The 24,556-nt window shown below is 41.0% G+C and overlaps 1 protein-coding gene across 9 annotated transcripts in view; it reads left to right on the top strand.

Moving 5' to 3' along the window:
• Positions 1–24,556, top strand: part of TRAK1 (trafficking kinesin protein 1) — a 561,749-nt gene that overhangs the window by 470,870 nt on the left and 66,323 nt on the right. For all 9 annotated transcript variants that reach the window (XM_085631561.1, XM_085631564.1, XM_085631563.1 and 6 more), the window contains one exon: positions 18,875–19,191. In XM_085631561.1, the coding sequence (XP_085487687.1) occupies positions 18,875–19,191 (317 nt within the window). The remainder of the gene's footprint in view (positions 1–18,874; positions 19,192–24,556) is intronic.

The raw sequence follows: 24,556 nt of genomic DNA, 5'->3' as shown, positions 1-24,556 counted from the left end.
TTGGTCAGACGACGAGGGATCAGTAGGCACCCACACGAGGAGCAAAACCAAGGAACCTTTACCAGGAACGAGGGGAATGAGATAACCAGTAACAACCAAAATGCACAATCACTGGTCTTCAACCTATCCAACATCACTTTGTCCCCCACAGAGGAATATGTCCTCAACAAAGGCCTTTCCTTTGTACCGACCACACACCTGGACAAATTCCAAGTTCATGTGGAATTAGCTGATTTCTTTCGTAAGCTGAAACTAAAGGCGTTTTTTGAAAAACAACAACTAACAGAATCCAATGTACAAACCAATGAGGCAGGATTGAAAATTAAATCCTCATTTTGCCCACCACCTTCCTGTATCCCTGTGGAAATCACCACCTTCGAGCAGGCAGTCTATCACCAAATTGAAAATCTTGATCCACCTAAGCCCTTCAACAACCTGACTACCAAAGAAAGAGAGGCTATACGCAACAGCTCCACCACACTAACTGCAACTCCAATAATGTAATCTATTTGATCACCAGCACATGTGGCCTACATTATGTAGGCATGACGGGTCGCAAAGTCAGAACCCGAATTGTGGAACATTGCAGCACCATACGGTGTAGAAAAAACATAAGTAAACTGACAGACCACTTCATCCAAGCAAACCACACCCCAAATGACCTAAACTGGACTGTAATAAAGCCTATCAATTGACAGGATCCTACTACTTAAGGAGCAACGTTGGATTTATTGCCTTTCCACGGACGTCACAGGGTTAAATGACAGCATACCCTGGAATAGCGTGAATCCAACCTGAACCACAGCACCATGCGTAAAATCTTCCTGCCTTACAAAAAGGCTAACCTGGACATCATATCACCTCAGTGTGAGCAACACTCCCTGTTTTAATTTCCAAACAGGCCACCCCAAAATGAGAAATTACATAACCACCTTAGTGTCAAGAGCACCACTTGACCTAATAAAGGAAACATCCTTTTTTCACACAACAGTGCGAATCCATTTAACCTTTCTGCTCTTTTGTGATATGTTCCAAATTAACACGAAACATTCTCAGATTTTTTTCAAGCCACAATTAGTAGGCACACTTGAATTGAGAATAACAGCTGCTGAATTTAGAAGTGCCTTTGGGTCTTTTATGAGTTAAACTATAGTTTAGTTTATTTTATTTTTTCTGCACACACAAGCACTCGACACTCCCACAGGGACGTGTCTTTTCTCTATGTCTACACTCTTACTGGGGCGTGTCTTTTCTCTATGCCTATTCTCTCCTCCAGACTCATCAGAAGACAGCCTAAACCAGCACCTGAAACCCATTGAACCAGTCACAGTGGTTCCCAATTAACTGAACTCGCTGACACCTGTTGGAACCAGCAGAGTATTTAAACCACTGCCCAGCTCTGCTCATTCTACCACGGAACTCCATGGCGGCTGAAGCAGGTACTGAGAAGGGTCCTAGACTTTGATGAAGTAAGTGGGGACATCCTAAGGGGCATTTGCTTTAACTATGCCTCTCCACAATTTTAAATCGCTTTTGTCTCCTCTTTTAATTTTTGTCACATAGTGTGACTACAGGTCTGGCCCCCACATGAAACTCATGGGGCACTTTCCAGATATTGTCTGAGTAAGATACTTTGCTTTTTTCGCTTTTCGTTTTCAATTTACACGATGCACCACGTTATGCGCATCTTGATTACCACTCAGTACCGCATAAATTACCAGGTGTCTATTATAACTAATTAGGCCACACTCCTTCCACACTGTGCCTTTGACCGCATAAGAGCACGTACACTCCGCTCCTGAAACAACTATACCAGTATGTTAAATGTTTCTCTGTATGTTTGTTTGTCTTTTCCTTCCCCACAGGAAAGCGCCACTAGAGGAAATTCTCCTCTACCACATATCACACCTTAGTGCGTGTCACATATATGATCTTCTAATAACACGTTTTTAGACCACTCACTTTGCACTACACATAGGTCCTGAAGAAATCCATACCACTAAGAGAGCATGGCTGAAACATGTTGCCCGACTAGGATATTGGAGTTACCTTAAGAGCCCCTTAAATATCCGACTCTCGTTTTTATTAACTGCTGAGGGCCCGCTCATTAAAATAGTCATTTTTTATCCCAGGGACCCTTAGGACAGCTTTTTTAACATTCACTCACTTCCTTTCACTGCACTCTCACGGCACAATACCAGCTCCGCTGTATCCAGGCGTCGTAGCACACCCAAGGTGCACTTGGTGCCTTGGGTGGGACCCGATGATGAAACATGTCACCAACTAGGTTGGTGAGTGAGGGCCTTACTATAAACATAATGCGTTTCCTTTCCAAAACAAACATACGCTAGGACCACCCACTCCAGAGCTAGTTCTCTTAGATAAAACATATATATCAGGGGAACTGGCTCCAGTACCTTTCCTACCTCTCCTTTTGATTCTTTTTTTTTTTTTTTTTTTAGTCCTCATTTAACCACAATATGCTCCAACTCTAGAAACGGTTTCTCTGACCCATTTTTAAAACATTTAAAGGCAGATTTTTACCGGTCTGGTCATACCCCGAGGGGAGAGAATAATGCCTTATATCTCCAGATCCGAACCTTCAAATACTTATATGGGCCTCAACCTTTATCTTGAGATTTTGATAGACCACAATATTTCCTCCTCAGGGGAAAAGAGTCAATCCCATCCTGGGATTTTATGTGGGGCATATTTTTAATCATTGGACCCAGAAATCAAAAATAAAGACAGAAACAATAAAGATACAATAGAGATAATGGGCAAAAGAGAAAGAAGGTCAGAATTTTACAGTTTTACAGGGCTTTTGATAGAGCTAACTCTGTCTCCGCCCATTTATCCCAGATTTCTCAGTATTTTTTTTTTTTTGTACTTTTACCGGCTTGATCTAAGGAAGATACTCTCTGAATGGAATGAATCCATTCTTCTTCTGTATGGGGGCAAGATAAAATCCATTTAATGCAAAGCTCCCTTCGAGCTAGTAATATCAAAGTAAAAAACAAAGCTTGGTGACTTTTTGTTAATACCCCTCCAACAACTTCCCTTGGGGGTAGCCCAAAAATTACCGACATAGTTGTTAATTTTATATACAATCCCATAATGTTTGAAATGTTCTTACCCACATTGTTCCAAAAAGTGTGTATTACCGGGCAACTCCAGAACATATGGACCTCGTTTGCTCTATCTTCTCCACACTTAGGGCATTTCTTGATTTCTCGGTTACCCATTTTCGATATTCTCTGGGGAGTCCAATAGGCCTTATGAACTGTGAAGAGATGATTCTTTTTTAAAGGGGCAGCATTTATACAAGACCATAGAGAGGACATAGATACTTGCCCGATATTTTCGAGATCTTCATCCGGTAGGTCCTTCCTCCATGTCTCCATGAATGAAACTTGTTCCTCTTCACCGTTTTGGACAAGTAGCCAGTACCATTCTGCCACTTCTTTTACTTTTGTTTGTCGAGAGGATATCTTTAGAGCCAAGTTCGAGTTCCCTCCTAATTCTTTTCTGGAAGATTTTGTCCATCTTAACAGTTGATAGTATTTAAACTTTGAAACCTGATCTTGACAGATTACAGATATATGGGACCAAGATACAAGTTCCGCCTCAAATAAGAGTTGTCCCCAGGTGTTAATTCCACATCTCCTCAAAGGTGTTGCAAGAGTATCCTCCAAACACAGGGGCATCCCTGGAGAGTTCCAAACTGGTGTAATGTCATTATAGTAAGGAATTTTTAAAAGACGACTCAACTGGGACCAAAGCTTTACTGCGGATAACAAATTCTTCAATGTAACTTTTTTTTTAAATTTTGGATGACCAAATTTTAGGAGGAAGCATCCAGCTTGTTGGGAGAAATCAAGCGTTAGCACCTTGTAGAGAGGCGAGAACATAGAACTTTCCATCATCAATTGCTGGAATTTTTTTAACTGGAAAGCACACAAGTATAGATATAGGTCAGGGGTTGCAATTCCTCCATATTCTTTTTCTTTTCCTCAGTTTTTTCAAGGCTATTCTCAGACTTTTATTTCCCCATATGAAGCTTGAGAAAAGCCCTTGTACCTTCCTAAACCAGACTTTTGGGAACTCTAATGGAATAGTATTAAACAGAAATGTGTATTTGGGAAGAATTGACATTTTTACTAAATTAGATTTACCCAAAAAGGAAAGAGGCAATGCTCCCCAAGTTTGTAATTGAGAGCTTACTTTTCTTGTCACTTTTTCAAAGTTTATCTGTGCGATTTTGTCAATGTTTTGAACTATCTGTATCCCCAAATATCTTATTTCTTTTTTTGTGTAGATACTTTCAAAGTTTGTGTTCCATTTCATTAGTTCTGTCTTTTGTTGGTTAAGTAAATATACAGAGACCCTTCCAAAATTCTCTATTTCAGACCAGATTCCTGTATATGATGTCTCTAGGTCACTGGTAAAAATGATGATATCGTCCGCATATAACCCAATTTTTTTCTCCCATCCGTTACATTTAAATGAAATAATATTCTGGTTAATTCTCAGCTTGTGCGCCAGTGGTTCCATAAACATATTAAAAAGTAGCGGAGAAAAAGGGCAGCCTTGTCTAGTCCCTCTTCCAATCTGTATGGGTCTAGTTAATTTCCCATTCACCAACATTTTTGCTGAGGGATTTCTATAGATGGCTTTAATTTCTGTCAGACATGTTTCACCCAGATCGAGACGTTGCATCACTTTAAACAGAAACGTCCAATTTACCCGGTCGAAAACTTTGGCAGTGTCAAAAGTCATTACTGCCAAAGAGGTCTTATATGTTTGTGCCATGTCTATCGCTCCAATAAGATCTTGTACTAATTCGCTGAGCTGCCTCCCTTTCATGAACCCCTTTTGATCTGGGTGTATGATCGAACCCATCACTTTATCTAGACGTTTGGTGATAATCTGTCTATAGATCTTGTGGTCACAGTTTAGAAGAGAAATAGGCCTATATGACTCACATATTCGTGGGTTTTTGTTTGGTTTTAACAGAATTGTAATAGTCGCCTCTTCCCATGAGGCAGGGGGGTATTACCTTCTAAAAAGCAAGAATTAAACAATTGGAGAAGAATAGGTGTCAATTCTTCTTTTAATAGGCTAAAGATCTCATTTGGAATGGAATCCGGGCCTGCTGCTTTACCCTTTTTTAGAGACCTAATAGCTTGAGTTATTTCTTCCACAGCTATAGTGCAATTTATTTGTTCTTTTTCATTTTGTTGAAGTTGGGGAAGAGTCAACGCTGATAAAAATTCGTTGATACTTTTTTCCTCAATTATCTTCTCCTCCGTATATAAGTTTTCAAAAAATTGGACAAAGGCCTCCTCAATTTCGGCATCATCCGTTATTATATTGCCAGTATCTGAATTTCGAAGGTCCTTTATCCAATTTCTCGTTTGGTCAGTTTTTGTCTTCCAAGGGAGAAGTTTACTACACCCCTCTCCATATTAATTATGGTCTCTAGGTAGTCAGCAAGCTTATGTTTTGCATTCGTTAAACTTTTTAAGATATTTGGATTTCCCTGTTCCTTTTCGAGGTTTTCATGAAGTCTATGTATCTCATTCTCTAATTTCTTAGTATCTTCTTATGTTTTCTTGGCCTGTGAGCAGGATATAGCTATTATTAAGCCCCTCAAAAAGGCCTTATACGTATCCCAGACTGTTTGTATTAGGGCAGAATTAAGATTAATATAAAAAAATTCTTTAGTCTCTGCTTTTAGTTTTTCAATTATAGTGCTTTCTAATAATAGTGTCCTATTAATGGTTCACCTCCGCCTTAATTGAGCATTGTATGTAGCTATTTTTAAGATAACTGCCGATTGGTCTGACATATGCTCAGGAGCATGGCTGATTTGAATAACGATCCTGCTCACTGCTGTACCCACTAAGAAAAAATCGATTCTTGATCGATGTCCACATTTTTTATTATAAAATGTAAATTTTCCTCCATTTATTTTAGACCTATTAGCCATCTCCCTCCAAATATCTACTAATCCTATATCTGCCATTAATTGTCTTATAGCCTTTCTCATGTTTTGTGTGTTAGAGGCTACTCTACTTGAGGTGGAATCTTGACTTGGGTCTAGGACCAAATTGAAATCACCCCCTAATACTATAGAATCACTAACTTCAGTTAAATGAAGGAGCAAAGTATATAAGTGAGCCTGATCATCCACATTTGGTCCAGAGTAACTTACAAAAGTTATCCACACCTCATTAATTATTAATTTGGCAATAGCCCACCTCCCCTGTGGATCAACTATACATTCGCCCAGCCTTGCTGATGCCGTTTTTTTAATTAGGATGGCTACTCCTTTCGCTGTGCAGGATTGAGTTGTGCAGATACAATATTCAATCCATTTCTGTTGTTTTAACACCGTAGTCCATTCCTCTTTGAGTAAGTGGGATTCTTGAACAAGAAAGATCTTACAATCTGATAGCCTTAAATATTCTAATATTCTTTTCCTTCTAGAAGGAACCCTCAGCCCATTTACGTTCCATGACATGATCCCCAGGTCTTTAGCTCCATCTTTTTTAGGCATAAGTTTTTATATATTTGCCTTTATAAAAAAATTAATTGTATATATAAAAAGGTTAGAGATTTTTTTAATTGACCTTGTCAAATGAGGACATTTTTTTTTGTGGTTTTCTCCCACCTGCTCCCCCACCCAGTGTTCTAATAAAAACCTTGTTTTATTGCATTTTGAGTGCACACCCCTCCCCCCACCCCTTGGGGAAACCACCCCTTCTACTATTAAAGGAACTCCTCTAGAATTCAGGCTCTATCTCTGTCCCAGCTTTTTATTCCAAAATCTCTTATTCGGATGAGTTCTTTATCTTATTTATGAGGGCATTGGCTTCTTCTGGATCTTTAAAGTTAAACATCTTGTTGTTCCACATTACTTTAAGGCAAGCAGGGAAACGAAGGTTTGCTGTAGCACCCAATTTTTTCAGTTCTTGCATTGATATCCCCAGTTCCCATTGTTTTTCTTGAGTGGTGTGGGATATATCGGATCTGATACGAAATGTCCATCCAGCCTTTTTGTAGACCCCCGCCTTTAATCCTCCTGTCAGGATTTTTTCTTTTAGCATGTAGGATTTAAAGTTAACCAAAATCTTCCTGGGAGTTCTCTTCCCAGGTTTTTTTAAACAAGGGTCCTGGTGGACTCTTTGTATATCAGCTTCAAGCGTCACTTTATCAATATCCACATGAAGCTCTGCAAGAAGATTTATTACGTATGACCTTATATCTCCGCCTTCTTCATCTTCTGGAACATTTAGCAGTCTAATGTTATTCCTCCTAGCGGCCTTTTCTAGACTTTCCAATTTATCCTTTACTATCTTATCCTCACCCTTTAATTTCTGAATATCTTGAGTATTTTTGACCGCTTGTTTTATTAGATCTTCGACAACTAATTCTATTGCCCCAACCCTTTCGGAGATAATGTTCATCTTGGATTCGAGGGTCTCACAGACTGTCTGTATTCTCAGTTGATTGCTTTCTGATATAGCAAACCTATCTCTTATTTCTGTGAGTAGTGTGTTTAGTAATCCCTCGGTATGGGAAGTAGTTCCCATAACCCGCTCTGCATTTGAACCATCAAATGTCTCGATTTCTTCTGATAGCCCCTTCTTTTCCTGTATGGCAGCTTTTTCTGGGACAGTTCTTCCGAGATTGGGCAAGGAGGGGACAGATGGTGACTCCTCTATCAGTTCGTTGATTTCGTGTGAGAGGGATTCATACCTATTTTTAAGGGATATTGGATTCATGTCCTTTCTTCCCCCTTTCTCGTTCGTATTCGGGGTTGTTGTGGAGATCGATGTAAGCTTACCGGCTTTTGTTTCCCAGCTAATAAGCCTAAGTTAGATGTTGGTAAATGGTTTAGATCTTTTTGGGGGGAATGTAAGGCCTGTACCTTAAAATAGGATCTCAGGGATGGAGTTATTCGGGTGCTTCCTGGTTTATTTTTTAGTGTTTTCTTTCGTACTTTTCTAGTAGAGTTTTTGGTTGGAAGATTTGGACAGTTTTTTATATTTAGGGTGGTATTAACTGACCTTGACTCTATGGGCTTTGGCTGCTCTGTCAGAAGGCCTGGGAGCGTCAAGTCTTTATTAACTGTTGTATCCTGCAATTTATTTAAACCCCAGATGTCTCTACTTCTTAATGTATATCTATTTACTCTACTAGATTCCGTGGGTAGTCCCTCGTTTTTTTTCTCTTGTCTTTCCACTCCATATTCAAGGTTTAATTTAGGCCCCCAGTCTTCCCCCCCTCTCCTTACCGTGCTCATCGAGGTTAACCATACATTTGATTCCACCTTGAGATTCTCCAGATTGTTCCTTTCTACTTCTTTCAATTTCCAACTTCCTGGTCTGGTAGCTTGAGTAGATTCACAACCCCGCTTCACAAACAGGCAGGGAAATGATAATGCCGGTGCCGAGCTCCTCTTCAAACCGGCTCCTGCCGCATAACCTCTCCTCTGTGCCAAATTCACCGCGGCCTCAGACCATCGCCCCCCACGGGTCGCCACTCCCCCCTCTAGCCGCCAATTCTGTGTCGGAACTCAAACGTGATATTGGGGTAGGTGCCTCCAACGCACCAGAGCCAACGGGGGGCGCAGCAGACAGACAGACCCAAAAGGAGACTGCAGAGCATCGGCTATAAACCACTCATATTGTACCCTGTGCAGTTAAATCCAGAGAACACAAGCCAGAGCACTTAAGCACAATAAGGAGCGAGAGAGAAGAGCACAGAAGAGCACAGTGCAAACGAGCCCAACGTAACCAAAATCGGTCAGCAATCGTTCCCGCATTGACATCCAGAAGAAGAAGAAAAAAAGGAAACCTCCAGCACACCCTACGTTTCACTTGGATCACTACGGCTTCAGACCGTCATCCCCCGCGGGTCGCCACTCCTCCTCAAGTCGCTACCTCAGTGCCGAGACCCGAGAACGCCGGGACCTGAAAATGCCGAGCAAGAAATCCGCATCGCCGCACCAAATAGTCCGAAAATCAAAAAAGAGAACCACGGAGAAAATTCCCTCACATCAAGGTGGAGTTTACTTGTTTTTTTCACCCGTTCATGTTATTTTTTCAGTGTTCGCCTGGGAGCGAGATTCCGAGCCTGCGACCGCTACTAGCTAGCGGCCACCATTTTCCCCCGACAAAACCGGTCTCTCCTTTTGATTCTTATTATAACTACTTTCTCTGACATGCGATCTATTCTGAATGCCAGTGAATCTATTTTCCCGTCTATGGAGGTCAAACTCCATTGCATGGCAGCCATTATATGTTTACGGTCTTCACCTGACATAGTAGTTTTGTTCTCTTATTCTGCCATAGTGGAATGTGTGTCCTCATCACACGTGCCTGTCGTTTTCCGCTTCTCAAAGTTTAGTTTGGGTTGTGCGTTGTCGGTTTTCCCCATATTGTAGGACCGAGTGTTTCTTCGCTGATATTAAGACTCCTGCAGCTAGCCTCCTCAGCAGACCTCCCGGGCAGTGCCTTCACTTGTACGGTTCCTTCACTCCACCGCACCCGATGCAAAGAGGCCTCCTTCACATTTAGTGGGGGCTGTCAGCGTTATGTGCTAGGCCCTTATTCAGGGGGGTGGGCTTACCTCACACTCACTGCAGCTGGGGTCTGCTTTATACATTCTGTTCTGCCACTTAGCCCCAGTGAGATTTCCCCCAAGCACCTTGAGTATGTCTCTGCCAGAGCAGGCCCAATGAGCACGGGCCAAAGTCAATGCACCACTACCCCCCGGGCTTATTCTCCGATACTCTTTGAAGCTCACTGCTTCTGGGCTGTGTTGTGTCCCTCTCGGTTGCAGGGATCTCCTCTCTGCAGCCTCCCGGCCCTGCGCGCTCACTACCATGGGCGTTACTTTTCAAAGCTCACCACTCCTGCGCTATGTCGTGGCCTCCACAGTTGCAGGGATCTTCTCTGTTCAGACTCCTGGCCCTGTGCGCTTACAATCGCGAGCGGGTGGGTTTCTGCTACTCTTTGCAGCTCACCTGCACTGTTGTGGCCCCCTCAGTTGCCGGGATCTTCTCGGTTCAGCCTCCCGGCCCTGCACACTCACGGACGGGCGGGCGGGCCTTCCGGTGCTGCTCTTAGCTCTCCGCTTCTGCGTTATGTTGTGGCCTTCTCAGTTGCAGGGGTTTCCTCTGGGGGGGCTGGCATATCTTTCCGCTTCTCTCTCACAGCTCTCCGGTGCAACGGTCACAGCTCACCCATCTAAGCGTATCGGCTCACGCAGAGGCCACACCCCAGAGCCGCAACAGACCGCGCATGTCCACTGGCTGTTTACAGGACCTGGCCTGGCTCAATCACGGGTAGCACTACTTTATCCAAGGGGCTGCATCAGGCGGTTGCGTGTGGCACAATTTGTATGATTTTTATCTGGATACAAGTCCAATTCCTGCCAAATGAATCGGGCTGTCGCCGGAGCTGGTTTACCCTGCGTCCATTATGGGTCTAGGCAAGCTCCACCCCCATTATATATAAAAGGTGATGACTAGAGATGTACAAAGTACTTTTTGCAAATCAATTTGCAAGCGAGTTGTAATGGGAGTTAAATCTATCCTAATTTAACACAAAAAAAGGTTCTGATGAAGATAAATGTCACAGAAAACAGCTGTCTTGTTCCGAGCAATCCTGCTGGGCATAGAAAAAGCTCTGTGAAAGGTAACATTGCAGAGAAAAATCCTTCATACATTTTCCACCTTGGGTTGGTTTGATTATGGTGAAATTTGTCTCGATGTATGGTAAAATAAATAGTTATGAAAATACAAAATGTGCGTGAGCAAAAGTAAACCAGGAAACTTTGCAAACGTTCTTGACAAACATCATTGTGGGAAAAAAACTTTACAAATGCCTAGTGTCACTGCACAAACTGATTTTAGGGTTTAGTGCGTTAGTGTCTATGCATTTATTCTCATCTAGAAATTTGTAATAGGAACTTGGCAATAGTCTTATTTTGGTAGCTATTAGGAAATTGCGGTATCTTACAATGTTGCTGTTGTATCCATTAATCTCTTTACCTTAGTCCCCCTTCTTTGAGATCCATAATACCTTTTCACCCTCAACCCCCAGTCCAAACACCATAGTGTTGCATACATATGTGCCTTGGCATTTCAGAAGGTTTGGAAATTAAATCAATTAATAGAAGAAGCCCATAGCATCTATATATGATTTTAGGTCTTTAAAAACAGATCCGTCATCAACCCTTTCATCGGTTTTTAGGTGAAAAGTGTTCCAGTTATGTCCACACATATTGATTTCTAGATAGACATTACATGATATTAAGATTACATTTTGTAGGGGTTTCAGACCAATCAGAATAAAGGGAATGTCTTCACCTTCAGAATATATTGATAAATTTAAAAATATGTTTTAGTACCACAGTCAGTCATGGATGGTGGTGTGAATCAAATACATCCTCTGACTTTGGCACATTATTGATGCATAGTAGATTGGAGACTTTATCAGTGCACCTCTTTCCCTCAGTATAAAAAGGCATTTCTGCAACCTGCATCATCAAATGCCAGCACTATATAAGCAAAAGAGACAAATAATGGACGGAACACTGAATAATGCAAACATTCACCCCAGTCGCAAAGATCTGGGTTTAATCCATCATTATTTTGCTCACCACGCCACCCCAGTTTAGACCCAGCCATATGCACTATATATTGGCCATACAGTAGAAAGCACTGCCTTACCAGTCTCAATATCAATTGAATCCTAAAAATAACACTGACTCCCACTTTTATTGAATCACTCCAGAAAAGAATAGCACACGCAAGAGAGTTGATGCACCACAAAGGACTAGGAATTTGGAAGGATTTGAGAAATCTTGAAGAGCACCTGGATAAATGGCAGTATATGTCTAATAGACTCAACTCAAAAGGTATACCTTGGTGATGGATAATGTCTGGGATATAGTAGAAGATTGAGGAGGTTTTTGAAGACATTTTAAACTTCCTTTATCTAGTGATCCATTAGACTAAGCTGTGGCAGCATTGATGGAAATAGAGAAAGATGTAGCTTTTAAAATAGATGCACTTATTCACATGGATGAAGTATTTCAGAAAACACATATATTGTCATGGCTTATAGGACTCATTTGAAGTGATACTTCGTAGTGAAACTTTTTTCGAAAGGTTTAGCAAGCAACTAACATATTATAGGATGCAGCATACTGTTATGCTTCTAGGCAGATGTGGTCCGTGCAAAATAAGTTTCAGGAAAAATGGAATGAGACAAAACCAGTCTTTAACTGAAAAGTACTACACCAGGTAGCAAAATAAGCAGAACACATGGGCCCGGCAGTCTGACCCACTTTATTGTTGAAATATCTGTCTCACTGTCATGCCCTTCATTCATTTATCCAATATTGGATTTTTCATAGATTCACATGCTTGAGTCATTCCCCGTCGTCCAAGTGGGAGTCCCACGGTACCATAGTAAAGCTGTATATAAAACCCTCATAGGCTATAATGGCACTAGGCCATCAGTTTAATAGCCTATCTATGTTCTTTTTAAAAATGGTCCAAAATTGAACTGTGACTAATCAGGTGTTAGCACACTCTAGAACACACTCAAGAGAGGCCCAGTCCCTCAGATTATTACTGCACGTCGTGTGTGACGAGTTCTGCTCAATTATCTTCAGAAAGCTTCTAAACCTTACTACTGCTACAATGTCCAACAGAAAAGGCCTTTTCTGTCCTTGCAAGACCTGTGGGTAGAAAAGGGTACATGTGGATTACCCACATAAAGATTGTAAAATTAAAAGAAAGGTAAAAGAGTGCACAATTTGGTGCACTTCCTTCTCAAACGCTTTGAGGGACAGGGAGGGGAGGCTACTCTTGTACCTTCAGAGAGCCAAAATTCAGAGGATATCTTCGGAGGATGACAGTGACACCTCCTCTAGGTCTCACAGGAGAGCTAAGTTCCATGAAGGAACGTCTGAGGAGACCAGGAAACCTTGAAAACTTCTCATCAGGCTAAAGACTTCCAGGCAAAAGGAGAAACAAAAACAGTTCTCCTCAGAGACAACCTTATCAATGTCATCTAAGCCTTCTATAAGCGTTAGAGACTGCTCTCATGCCTCCATCTCTGACCCGTCTACGAGGCTTAAATCACCCTCAACACTGTCTTTTCCTCAAGACCGTCGACGGCTAAAACGATGACAGCCTCTATCGACACTCCAATCTGGTCGACGAAGATTGAGTCATCAACGAAGATCCCGTCAATAACCCCATAGATTGTCCTGTTGGCAAGTACTCTGTTGACAAGGATTCTATTGATGATGATCCCATTGACAATAACTCTGTCAACAGAGTCGACTATGACTCGAAGACAAGATACCTTCGTTCCTCCTCCGACGCCACTTTCGACAAGGATTAAGATTGCAAAAATATCCAAGGCTATACGTCCTGAGGTTCCTTCCCCTAGCAAGGTCTCACCTTTGCCTACCAGCCACTTACTGGACCTTGCGGAATCTGTTGATGACTGCCCTTTTGGACCAGGACGCAGCCCTTGAGCTGTATTTTAAATGCCAGGATGACGATTATGATGATGAAAGACAATATTTTCAACATTATTATGTTCAGAGACTTTATGAACCCTACGGATATTATCCTGATCCTCCAAATAGGCAGTATAATGTACAAGTGCCCAGATCCTTCATCTAGGATCTTCAGGCTATGCTCATGGACCAAGGGAAACGTTTTCCACAACCTCCTGAGGAGCAACCAGGGGCACCACCACCACAACCTGCGACTCCTCTTACTCCAGCATACCTTAGCCCACCACTCATTGAAGAACACCTGCTTCCCATATAGAAGCACCACCGAGGGATGATCCTTCGTCATCTGATGACAACAGAGAGGAAAGCGAGATTCCCGAGCCACAGCCTCCGTTAGATGACTAGGCCATTCCTACAGCCTTCCCGCCGCCTCAACAGCCTGTTGATTCACCTCCAGAAGATATCGGAGGTTTCCATAACTTCATGGAAAGAGCAGCAACCAGATTCCACCTCCCTATATCTGTTAAATAGACTGTTTCCTCTATGATTTCAAGAACAATTGGGAAGTCAGTCCGGGCTATACCTATCAATTTCTATGTCTGGCAAGAGGGGATAAAGATAATGAAAAACCCAGCCACAGTGGCTGTTGCCCTGCCTTGCATTGACAAAAAGTGCAGGGCCCCTGAGAATTCCCCTTCATGCTGGACGGGACACCCCGATATAGTCATTTCCCAGGTGGCACAACGTAGATCCAAGAACCCATCCACTCCTATATCTATCTGCCCCACTGGACTAGGAGGTTCACCATTTGGATAACATAGGCAAGAGGTTTTCCACTATGTCTGCCAACACAGTACGTGCGGCCAACTGCTTAGCGATTCTGGGCCATTATGACTGCCGGATGTGGTTCGATATTGGTTCCATCATTGACCTCATCCCGGAGGACAAAAGACCGGAAAACAAGAAGATCCTACATTAGGAAGAGCATGCCTCCTCTGAGATAATAGATTGTGCCAAGGAGACATCTCTCCACATACTTCTGTCAACTGGCAGGCACAGCAGTTTTAAGACACCAGGAATGCCTGAAGGTGACTTTTTTTAGGCCTGAGGTCCAATCTAAGATACTGGATATGGCATATGATGGGTACATGCTATTTGGCAAGCACATTGATGATGCTTTTCTTGCCATAAAAACAGACACTGCCAAATTCCTCGGCCCCCTCCAGTATGGGAAGTTGCCCTTTTGAGGAGCATGTGGGCAGGGTTTCTCAACTTACATGGGTGATTACAAACGGTCCCAGCAGTACCAATCCATCCAGCCCCAATAAAGACAGGATACCAAAAACAACCATGCCGCCAACCATCCACAGCAGGTTTCTCTAAGCAAGGCACCCGCAGAAGACCACTATATCAGAGACAAGACACAGGTCGCAAGCAGGGACCTTCTACGGGTACCAGCCACACCATCTTCTCACCCCATTAGTGCAAATTTATCTAATTACCTCCTTCATTGGTAAAGCATCATCTCAGACAGATGGGTATTGGACCTAGTCATCTATGGTCGTAGCTTAGAGTTTACGGAAAGACCACCAAATACCCCACCTAGCAGAGCACACCTCCCTCGTCTTCACTTATTGAAAAAGGAGGCCCTCATAGTGCATGCCAAGGGAGCAATAGAGAAAGTCCCAGTTGCTCAAAAGGGAAAAGGATTCTATTACCGTTATTTCCTTATTTTCAAGAATTCGGGGGAGTGGAGGCCTATCCTAGTTCTCAGGAAGCTAAACGAATTCCTCTGCAAGCAATCCTTCCAGTTGATCGCTCTATCCGACATTCTTCACCTCCTGAACAGCGAAGACTTCATGATATCTCTAGATCTGGAAGATGCATATTTCCACATCCCCATTCATCTCATACACCGCTAATATATCAGTTTTACTGTGGCTGGTACCAATTACCAATTCAAGGTCCTTCCATTTGGCCGCAAATCAGCCCCTTGCGTATTCTTCAAGTGTTTGGCTCTGGTAGTAGCTGCTCTCAGGAAACTAGGTCATCACTTATTCCCCTACTTCGATGACCAGCTGCTAAAAGCTTCAACTCCACTACAAGCAGCCACAACCACCAAAGTCTACCTAACACTCTTTCTCAAGCTGGTTCTCATTGTGAATTGCAGAAAGTCCTCAACCACTCCCAGTCGAACAATAAAGTTTCTAGGAGCCGACCTAGATACAATTCAAAACAAAGCCTTCCTCTTCCATGAAAGACAGAGAAGGCTAGCAGATTTGGTGCGAAAGAATACAAGAAGAAAGTGTGTTTCAGTCAGACTATCAAGTCGCTCCTGAGCATGATCTCTTCAGCAATCAACCTAGTCCCATTGACTCGCTTTAGCAGGAGACCATTGCAAGAAGAACTGCAGCTGCAATGGATTAAATCACAAGGGTCCTACTAGGATTTGATATCTATAACGCCAAAGATAATGGACACACTAAAATAGTGGTCTCACAGGCCTTATCTATTCCTGCCATTTGTACCAGACTTCGTCATCACCACAGATGCCTCAATGATGGACTGAGAAGGCCACTTGCAAGACCTTCAGATCCAGAGAAAGTGGTTGGCACGCCAAACAACTATTCACATCAACAGCCTTTAACTCAAGGCCATCTTTCTCAACCTGCAGGTATTCCTCTCAAGGATAGCAGTATCCTATATCAACAAGCAGGGAGGAACCAAATCTCTAACGAAGCCCAAGAGCTTTGGAGCTGGCTCACAGCCCACATTTCCCTAAAGGTCGAGCACATGTCTGTGGTCCACAACACACTTGCGGGTGCTCTCAGCAGGGACAAAGGCTGTTGCCACGAGTGGGAACTGGACCAACAACTGGACAAAATATTCTCACAGTGGGGGAAATCAACGCTGGACCTTTTTGCAACGAACAGCAATACCAAATGCCAGTTCTATGCCATTCGATACCCTCTCCCAGTGTTGTAGGGGAATGCCCTTTCGATGCAATGGTCCAGAACCTATACATACGCTTCCCTCCCCCCCACTAATACCAAGATTCATAGCAATATGAAAGCGGAATGCTGTCTCCTCACCTTGATCACTCCGAAGTGGCCCAGGCAGAACTGGCTTACGGAGCTCCTTCTCCTGTCGCAGTCTAGACCCATATGCCTTCAAGCACTGCCAACACTCCTGACATTGAACCAGGGCGAGATGTTACATCTTCAGCCAGCCTCTCTCCATTTGTATGCATGGCTCCTGAGTTCTATGAGTTTCAACAATTCGACATTCCTCAAGAATGCAGAGATATTCTATCCAAGGCAAGAGCAGAAGGCACAAACAAGACTCACAAATTAAACTGTAAAATACTTTCTCATAGGTGTCAACAAAATAGCTTACACCTGATAAAAGCCTCTACTGAACAGATTTTGCCTCACCTCCTTTCTCTGGCCAAATCAGGCCTGGTTTATGCATCTGTCAAGGTTCACCTTGCTGCAATTTCATGATACAGACGCTCTACACAGACTGTTTCTTTGTTCAACAAGACTCATAAAGCAAATCATGAAAGGGTTCTTTTGAGCTTTCCCACTGGTGGAAGCTCCTCCTCGACAATGGCATCTCAACTTTGTCCTCTCACAATTAACGAAACGGCTTTTCAATCCCATTCAAATGCGGACCGAACGTTTCTCACGTGTAATGCTGCTCGCTATTACATCTACAAGAAGGGTTAGGGAGAGACAGGCCTTCATGATACAATAGCCTTTTCTACGTTTCTCAGACGAGTTTGTACTTTTCATAACAATCCCAAAATTCATACCAAAGATTCCTTCTCAATTCCATCTAAACAAACCTTTTCCCCCAATCCAGCCACACTGGCTGAACAGGCTCCCCATACGTTAGACATTAAACAGTTTCTCAAGTTTTCCCTCACCTGAACTAAGCACGTTCACAAGACAGATCAATTACTTGTCTCTTTTGGTCAGGGTCGATAAGAGACTGCAGTGACAAAAAGCAACAACAGCATGATGGATTTCGCCAAGAGTTTTGCCATTCCAAAGCGGGCAAACCCCTAACAAAGAAAGCGAAAACGCATTTTACAAGAGCAGTGTCCACTTCAGCCACTCTGTTTGCAGGCATTCCACTGGAGAAGATATGCCGTGCTGCCACATTGAAGAGCACCCACATATTCATGCAGCACTACTGCCTAGAATCGACACTACGCAGTGATGCAGCCCTAGGCCAGGCAGTGTTATGCCATCTATTCCAATAAGGTGAGCTTCTTTAATGGAGGACTTTATACATATTACATTAAAATGTTTCAGGCTAACGAAGGTTGCTACTTCTTTGTTCTTTTGATCTGTACTTATCTAAAGGTTATGGATATGCATGCTTACTATTGCAATATATTTATGAATATATGTATTTAGCATATTTTGATATATATATATATATATATATATATGTATTTTGATATATATATATATCAAAATATCTAAATACATCTATTATATTTAATACATATATATTTTACTTTCTATGCACTGTTATGAAAGTATATTGCTTTTACCCACAATCCTCTAAGGGTACTTTAACAACCTATAATAGTGCTCGGTATTCTGATTCAAGCATGTGAATCTATGAAAGGTCCAATACTGAATAAGAAAATTAATTACTTAACCTGTAACTGCAGTTATCCAGTATTGGTAACTTTCATAGATTCACATGCAATCCACCCTCCTCCCCTGAGAGGCTCCCCTTAAATCTAGAGATTTTATTCCCTCTTGTGCTTGAAAATATAAGGGACTCGGCCTCTCTTGGGAGTGTTCTAGAGGAATAAGTCCTGAATGGTTATAGTTCAAGTTTAGACCTTTTTAAAAAGGACATAGATGGGCTATTAAACTGATGGCCTAGTGCCATTATAGCCTATGATGGTTTTACATACTGCTTTACTATGCTACCGTGGTACTCCCACTTCTACGATGGGGAATGTTTTAAGCATGTGAATCTATGAAATATACCAATACTGGATAACTACAGGTAAGTAAATTATTTTCTTCAGGTTGTGCCCAATAATGTTTCAACTTGGTGTAAAGTAAGATTTGAAAAAATTATTTCATGATACAATTATGACGTGTGGATTTTTTATGTTGTGTATTTGTTTTCAAATGTGTTTTGTACAGTTTTCCATGGTCACCAACCAAATTGGAGCCAGACGTTTGCAGTATTTGGACATATACATTTTTTCTCTTGCTTGTTTCTATGTTTAGATCCAACTATGTTCCAGGAAATTTGATAAATTAAATATATTGTCATATTTTTATAGAGATGGAGACAAGAATAAAAAACCTGGTACTCCTGGGACGCCCGGCTCTAGTGACCTGGAGACTGCCCTGCGAAGGTTGTCGCTGCGCAGGGACAATTATCTCTCGGAGAGGAAGTTTTTTGAGGACGAACAGGACAGGAAGTTGCGTTACTTGGCCGAGAAGGGGGAATTCTACAGCGGTTTCATAACACCTACAGACAGCATCATGTCTCTTGGGACTCACTCCAGGATATCTGAATTCACTGGAATATCAGGAATGTCCATCAGCAGCCGCTCATACCTGCCAGAAAAGCTGCAGATCGTGAAACCTCTGGAAGGTGATACAAGAGGGCCTCGGCCCTTCTCTGTTCTTCTTAGTGACTCTCTTTGGGCTTTTATCAATTACCAAAAACCAGGAAACTTTCATACCACATACTCTTTCTATTTTCGAGATAGCCACCCACGTTGCTGGTTTGAAATCTTTTGATTTAAGTTGTCACATTTTCTACTGTAAAGGTTTGCATGTGCACTACTGATGTATTTGTACATTTTCCTTTGCACAACATAGGATCAAATCAACAACATGTAGTGGCAAATATTTCTTTTGAATGAGCGTGTGTTTGAAATTTTCCATCACCTGAAACTGGGCTGCTCACGCTCCTTTCATACATCAGACATTTTGCTTTTGTATAGGGATTTCTGGCACCTGTGGTATGTATAACTTCTTTTGACTCTTTCAATAAAATCATTCTACGTACATACTTCTTTTATCTGTCCTGTCATTGTTTTCTACATTTCTTTTGGCTCCTTTTCTCTGAACTGTGAATTGTTATACTAAGTTTAAATCTTTTATTTACATTTTTTTCTTAGTTTATTTTTTCATGTATATGTTATCCTTAACACACTAGTACTTTCTGACCATGAATGCTTCCTATTCTTTTGTCAAACCTTAGATTTGCCTGCTCCCAGTTTCAGTGGTTTTGTTTGGTGTTACACCATCATGCATAGTGCAGAGTAATGGATGTGGCTGCTAAAGTGGTGGACGATTGTATATGTAATTTTCTGTTTTTTTAATTGTATTCAGAATCGCTGATTCTTGATAGAAAAACATATAGTGATGTTCTAACTTGCCTACAATTCTAAAGAAAGGGAAAATCAACAACAATAACGTGAAATGGCACTCTGGTACTAAAATAGAGGCTAATGCAGTTTTTGAGTAACACAATCTGCATAAATAGAGCATGGCAAAACAAATTATTATTTAAATAAAAACAATCACAAATAAAGAAGAAAATCCAGAATAATGTGTCAAAAGTGTGATGGTTAATAAATCAGTACCAGTCTATAACTTGACTTTTCTGTCAGCCAGAGAGGGTAGATTTTACCTAGTTTGACACTGACAGTAGAATTAAGTGGATCAATTCGATCAGTGGAGACCAGATCAGAAAAGACAGTAATTCTATGGCAAAGCACCAGGTTTGAAAATAATCTTACAATATGGAAGAAGGGGGCTAGCATTGTTTTCCAAAATTTTATTCCTTTGTCTGTAATTATGTACAATTTGGACACCAAACAATTTTAGAGGTTGGTATCTATTGGCTTACTGCGTGAAGAACCTCATAGCAAGATCCCTGTCACCAATACTGTAAAATGAAGTTCTATGTGCCACGTGTGTTGAGATGGAGAGTAACTATGGTATTGTGACAATGGTTGAATCCTGTGGAGGTAGCTCCAGCATGGCGAATTTGTGACCCACCAGTTCGGCACAAACAATCAGCCTAATGTGAACTTCTTGAGCTGGTGGCCCAAGTGGCTGGCCAGTGTAGTATTAAAGTGCTGTGTGCAGTGGAGGAACTCAATCATGAGACCCTTAATTCGTAGATGTTACGACTACGTGCTTGCTTGGTAAGAACTTAATATTTATCCATCTCTTTATTAAAGGGGTTGGATCTGATCCTGGAAACAGGAGGGTGATGGTAGTTCTTACTCCCCCCTCATGAAGTCATTGTCAATATATTTCACTAATACACATATGGCTGAGTTGTTGATAACACTATCTTACCTAAAATGAAAAGGGATATATGGAAGGGGTGCTCAACCGTATTCTCTTGCCCAGTCACCACCGCATAGAATCAATTCAGTTTTGCGAGTTTCGTTACACAAAATGTTTGAATGAATAAATAAAATAATGCTTTGTTGCTTTCGTATTTGACAAGGGAGGCAGTCCTCAAGTACTATGTCCTCTAAAGTCTGGTTCTGTTGATTTCGAATTCACATACAAATCTATGGAATAAAACTATTAAGTATGGTTATGACAAAAGAACTATATGAAGGAGTTTAGTTTCTGTACCAGGATAATGGCTTGCTAGAATAGCCCAACAATAACGAGATGGACTAGGAGAGTTGCTGTACGATGGGGGAGTTATACAGGGCTGTACCCTCACATCTTTATTGTTTAATTGGAGTTTTACTGACCTGGATGAACTAATAAGATTTACTGAAAATCATCCTTGCCGGCTGTGTAATGAACAACTTCCAGCCATCTTTTATGCTAATGATACTGTTTTTGTTATCCATACGATTGAAGGCCTTCAGTGTTCTCTCCTTAAGTTGACTTACTATTGTAGAATCATTCACTTTAGAGATAATTAAGAGGAGACCATCCTGACACCTGTTGCGAGATGGTATAAAGCTGTAACAAGTGTTGAAATACCTTGGAGTTCTAGTCTTAAAGAAGCTATTGTGGATGTTGTTACTCAAGTCTGAAAGTCCGTTGGTTAATGCAACAATGAATGCCTTAAGCCACTTTAACCAGAACTATAGGCAGTGGTTTGTTAATCCACTTATACTTGTCTAAAATGCTCTGCTTAAAAATGGGGGCAACACGTAGGTGAATGATTTGATTAATTTAATGACCTATTTTGATAAAGGCTTTTTGCACTTCTAATCTTGATTCCTGTGCCGTGTTTAAGGATGGAGATGGGCTTTCAGTTTGATAACTTAAAAACCAACAGTTGTCTTGCTTTCAGTCCCAATGCTTTTAATTTAGTGAATAATCCCATCTAGTCTCCTCTGATTCATATGAATGAATGCAAGGCTGGGTATTTTAGCTGCCAAAGCTTACCTTTGAACTGAGAAACGTGTGCTATTCGAAGTCATTAAGAGTATTAATTATTCTCTATGGTATGTTTATGTAAAACATTTTGTACAAATATCAAGATTTTATTTTGCCCAAACATTAGTGGATTTAAAACAAAATAATAAAGCCTGGTAGTAATGTACAGAATTTCAGCCTATTAAAAGATGTGGCAGGCGTCTTGTTATGAATTTAAATAGATGACATTTTTGAACTATGTTGCTCCAAAGGACAACGCTTTCCAAATAAATGGCAAGACGTTAAAATAGATGTTTGTCATTGGTGTGAAAGCAAAATGAAACAGGATGAATTATACAGTTGGTAGAGCTCATAAATAAAAAACACAGCATTAAGGGACAGTAGTTGGTGCCGCCAAAAAAGGGACTTCTGCACTACTATGACATCATTCAGTCTACACAACATTGTGATACAGGTGATACTTACCAGTATATAGTGGCTGATACACTTGTCCCCAAATGAGAAGTGCTTAATTCCATCAGCATGTTTCAGAAGTCGTTTTAACAGGTTAATTTTATTTATTTCTTAGATTATTTTACCCTGAAATTCTATGTCAGCCACTGAACATTTTCGTAAGATTTTTTCTCCTGTGGTTTCATTTTTCAATATGATGAACTCATATGCTCCATATGGTAAAAAGGATTTCAAGATAATCATGGAAGAGATTTTTCAGATTTGCATAGTTGTAATTGACAAATGCTCTTTTAGGTGCGTGTATTGCTCAAAAAGGCATTCATTTACCTTCAAGATTTTGGGCATTTTACACAGTGCAGAATCTTTAAGCCCATGCCTTGGAGGAAAATACGAATTGTCTTTGGAAGGTTAACTATGATAACCTCACATATATAACTTATTTTATCTACTGTTTGCACTACAGTGTTGCAAGGTAAAAGTAAGCAGCCCACTCCAGACAAGGATGCAGCATCTGCACAATTAAAACAGAGAACCAATGCCTTACTAGCCCTTAATGATGCAGATGAGATTTGCATCATCACCAGCCTTTAACCATATAAACACAAAATGATCTATACCACCTTTTAGCCATACGACGTGCCTTAATGGACATGGTCTATAGATATGAAAGTATTCCCTTTATACAGCATCAAGGATCCATTCAAACACAGCCATGGCAGCAGGGAAACTGAAGTGAAGCCTTTTACAACTCAATAGCACACTCTGACGATACGCCAAAGAAATCTGACTAGCCTGATGGCATCTACTTGCCATTATCCATAGTAATATAGGCACTACTGTAATTGTAAACATTTGCATAGAAGGAATCCCTAATAATTCAGTTACATAATACTAATCGCACAAGACCAGATCTACAACTACATTGACTTAGCATATGCGTTTTTATCTTTCTGCTTTGCTACCCACTTTCTCAAATAGCAATATATTTATTAATTTGCCTTTCTTTTTCCATGCAGGACTTTCTTAATATCCCCACCACAAACACATTGAGCAATGACCTTCAAAGCTTTACAAAGATTTACCTTGAATTTCCTACGATCTAGCTTCCTCGCTTAAAATTGACAGTTTTAACAGAAAGTACATAGTTGACATGCCCATGAAAATATATTTTGCATATATTTTCTAGTTTGTGCCTACAAGCAATCACTGCAACGCGCGTGCAGTGTTTCTGTTACAGATGGGGAAACAGTTTCCATGGCTACTTCCCAGAAAATGCATAATTTGCATAATTAATATTCACTAATTTTGGAACAAAACTATTTGAGCAATGCTTATTTTCACCTACTGGAATTTTGAAACCGTGGATTTTTCACTGTCTCACGTTTGCCGATCTCTAGTTAACTATTTTCATTTTACGGCACCACATATGCAGCCTGCAAAGTATGCAAATTAGCGCTGGTCTTTGCCTATCCTTTGAATGAGTATTAGAATGAGGTATTAGAAATGTTTTTAAAAAAATGAAACCATGGAAAGACAAATAAAACATTGGCAGTCAGAAATCATAGTATAGGCTTAACATGCAGTTACAAATGTTATATTTTGTCTGCTAAGGTTCATGTAGCCTCCAGTTTAACTCTGTAAACATTAGTGATAATGTAAAATGTTCTTGTGCCTTACAACTTAGATGCAAAGTCAGAACTGAATACCAGTGAATATAGTGGCACAGAAACAAAAATACTTTGATAATAGTTTGTTTTGAGTGTGTACTTCCCAAACAATAAGCATTTATTTTGCAATTATTGACAAATGCTTGAAAGAAAATGGGTTATTGCTATAACTATTGTTCAGATTATTAAACACATGTTAATTGCATGACATTTGCTAAACAATCATTAAAAAGTTTATCTAAAATATAGATGTAAATAGAGCTAAACCTTGTTGAAAGTATACAAGATTCAAGACTGCACACAGCATGTTGGTTTCAAGGAAATTGAATGGCAACTCGTTTCAACCCTGCCAGGTCTTCGTAATTAGGCTGTGACGAAGACCCGGCAGAGTTGAAACACGATGCCATTACATTTGTACACTTTCAACAAGGGTTACCTCTATTTTATATGTCAGTGGGACTCACATCC

Source organism: Triturus cristatus, chromosome 10 (assembly GCF_964204655.1).
Source record: "Triturus cristatus chromosome 10, aTriCri1.1, whole genome shotgun sequence".
Taxonomy (NCBI): Eukaryota; Metazoa; Chordata; class Amphibia; order Caudata; family Salamandridae; genus Triturus; species Triturus cristatus.
Note: the sequence above shows the minus strand (reverse complement) of the source record. Positions and strands in the feature narration are given on the sequence as shown.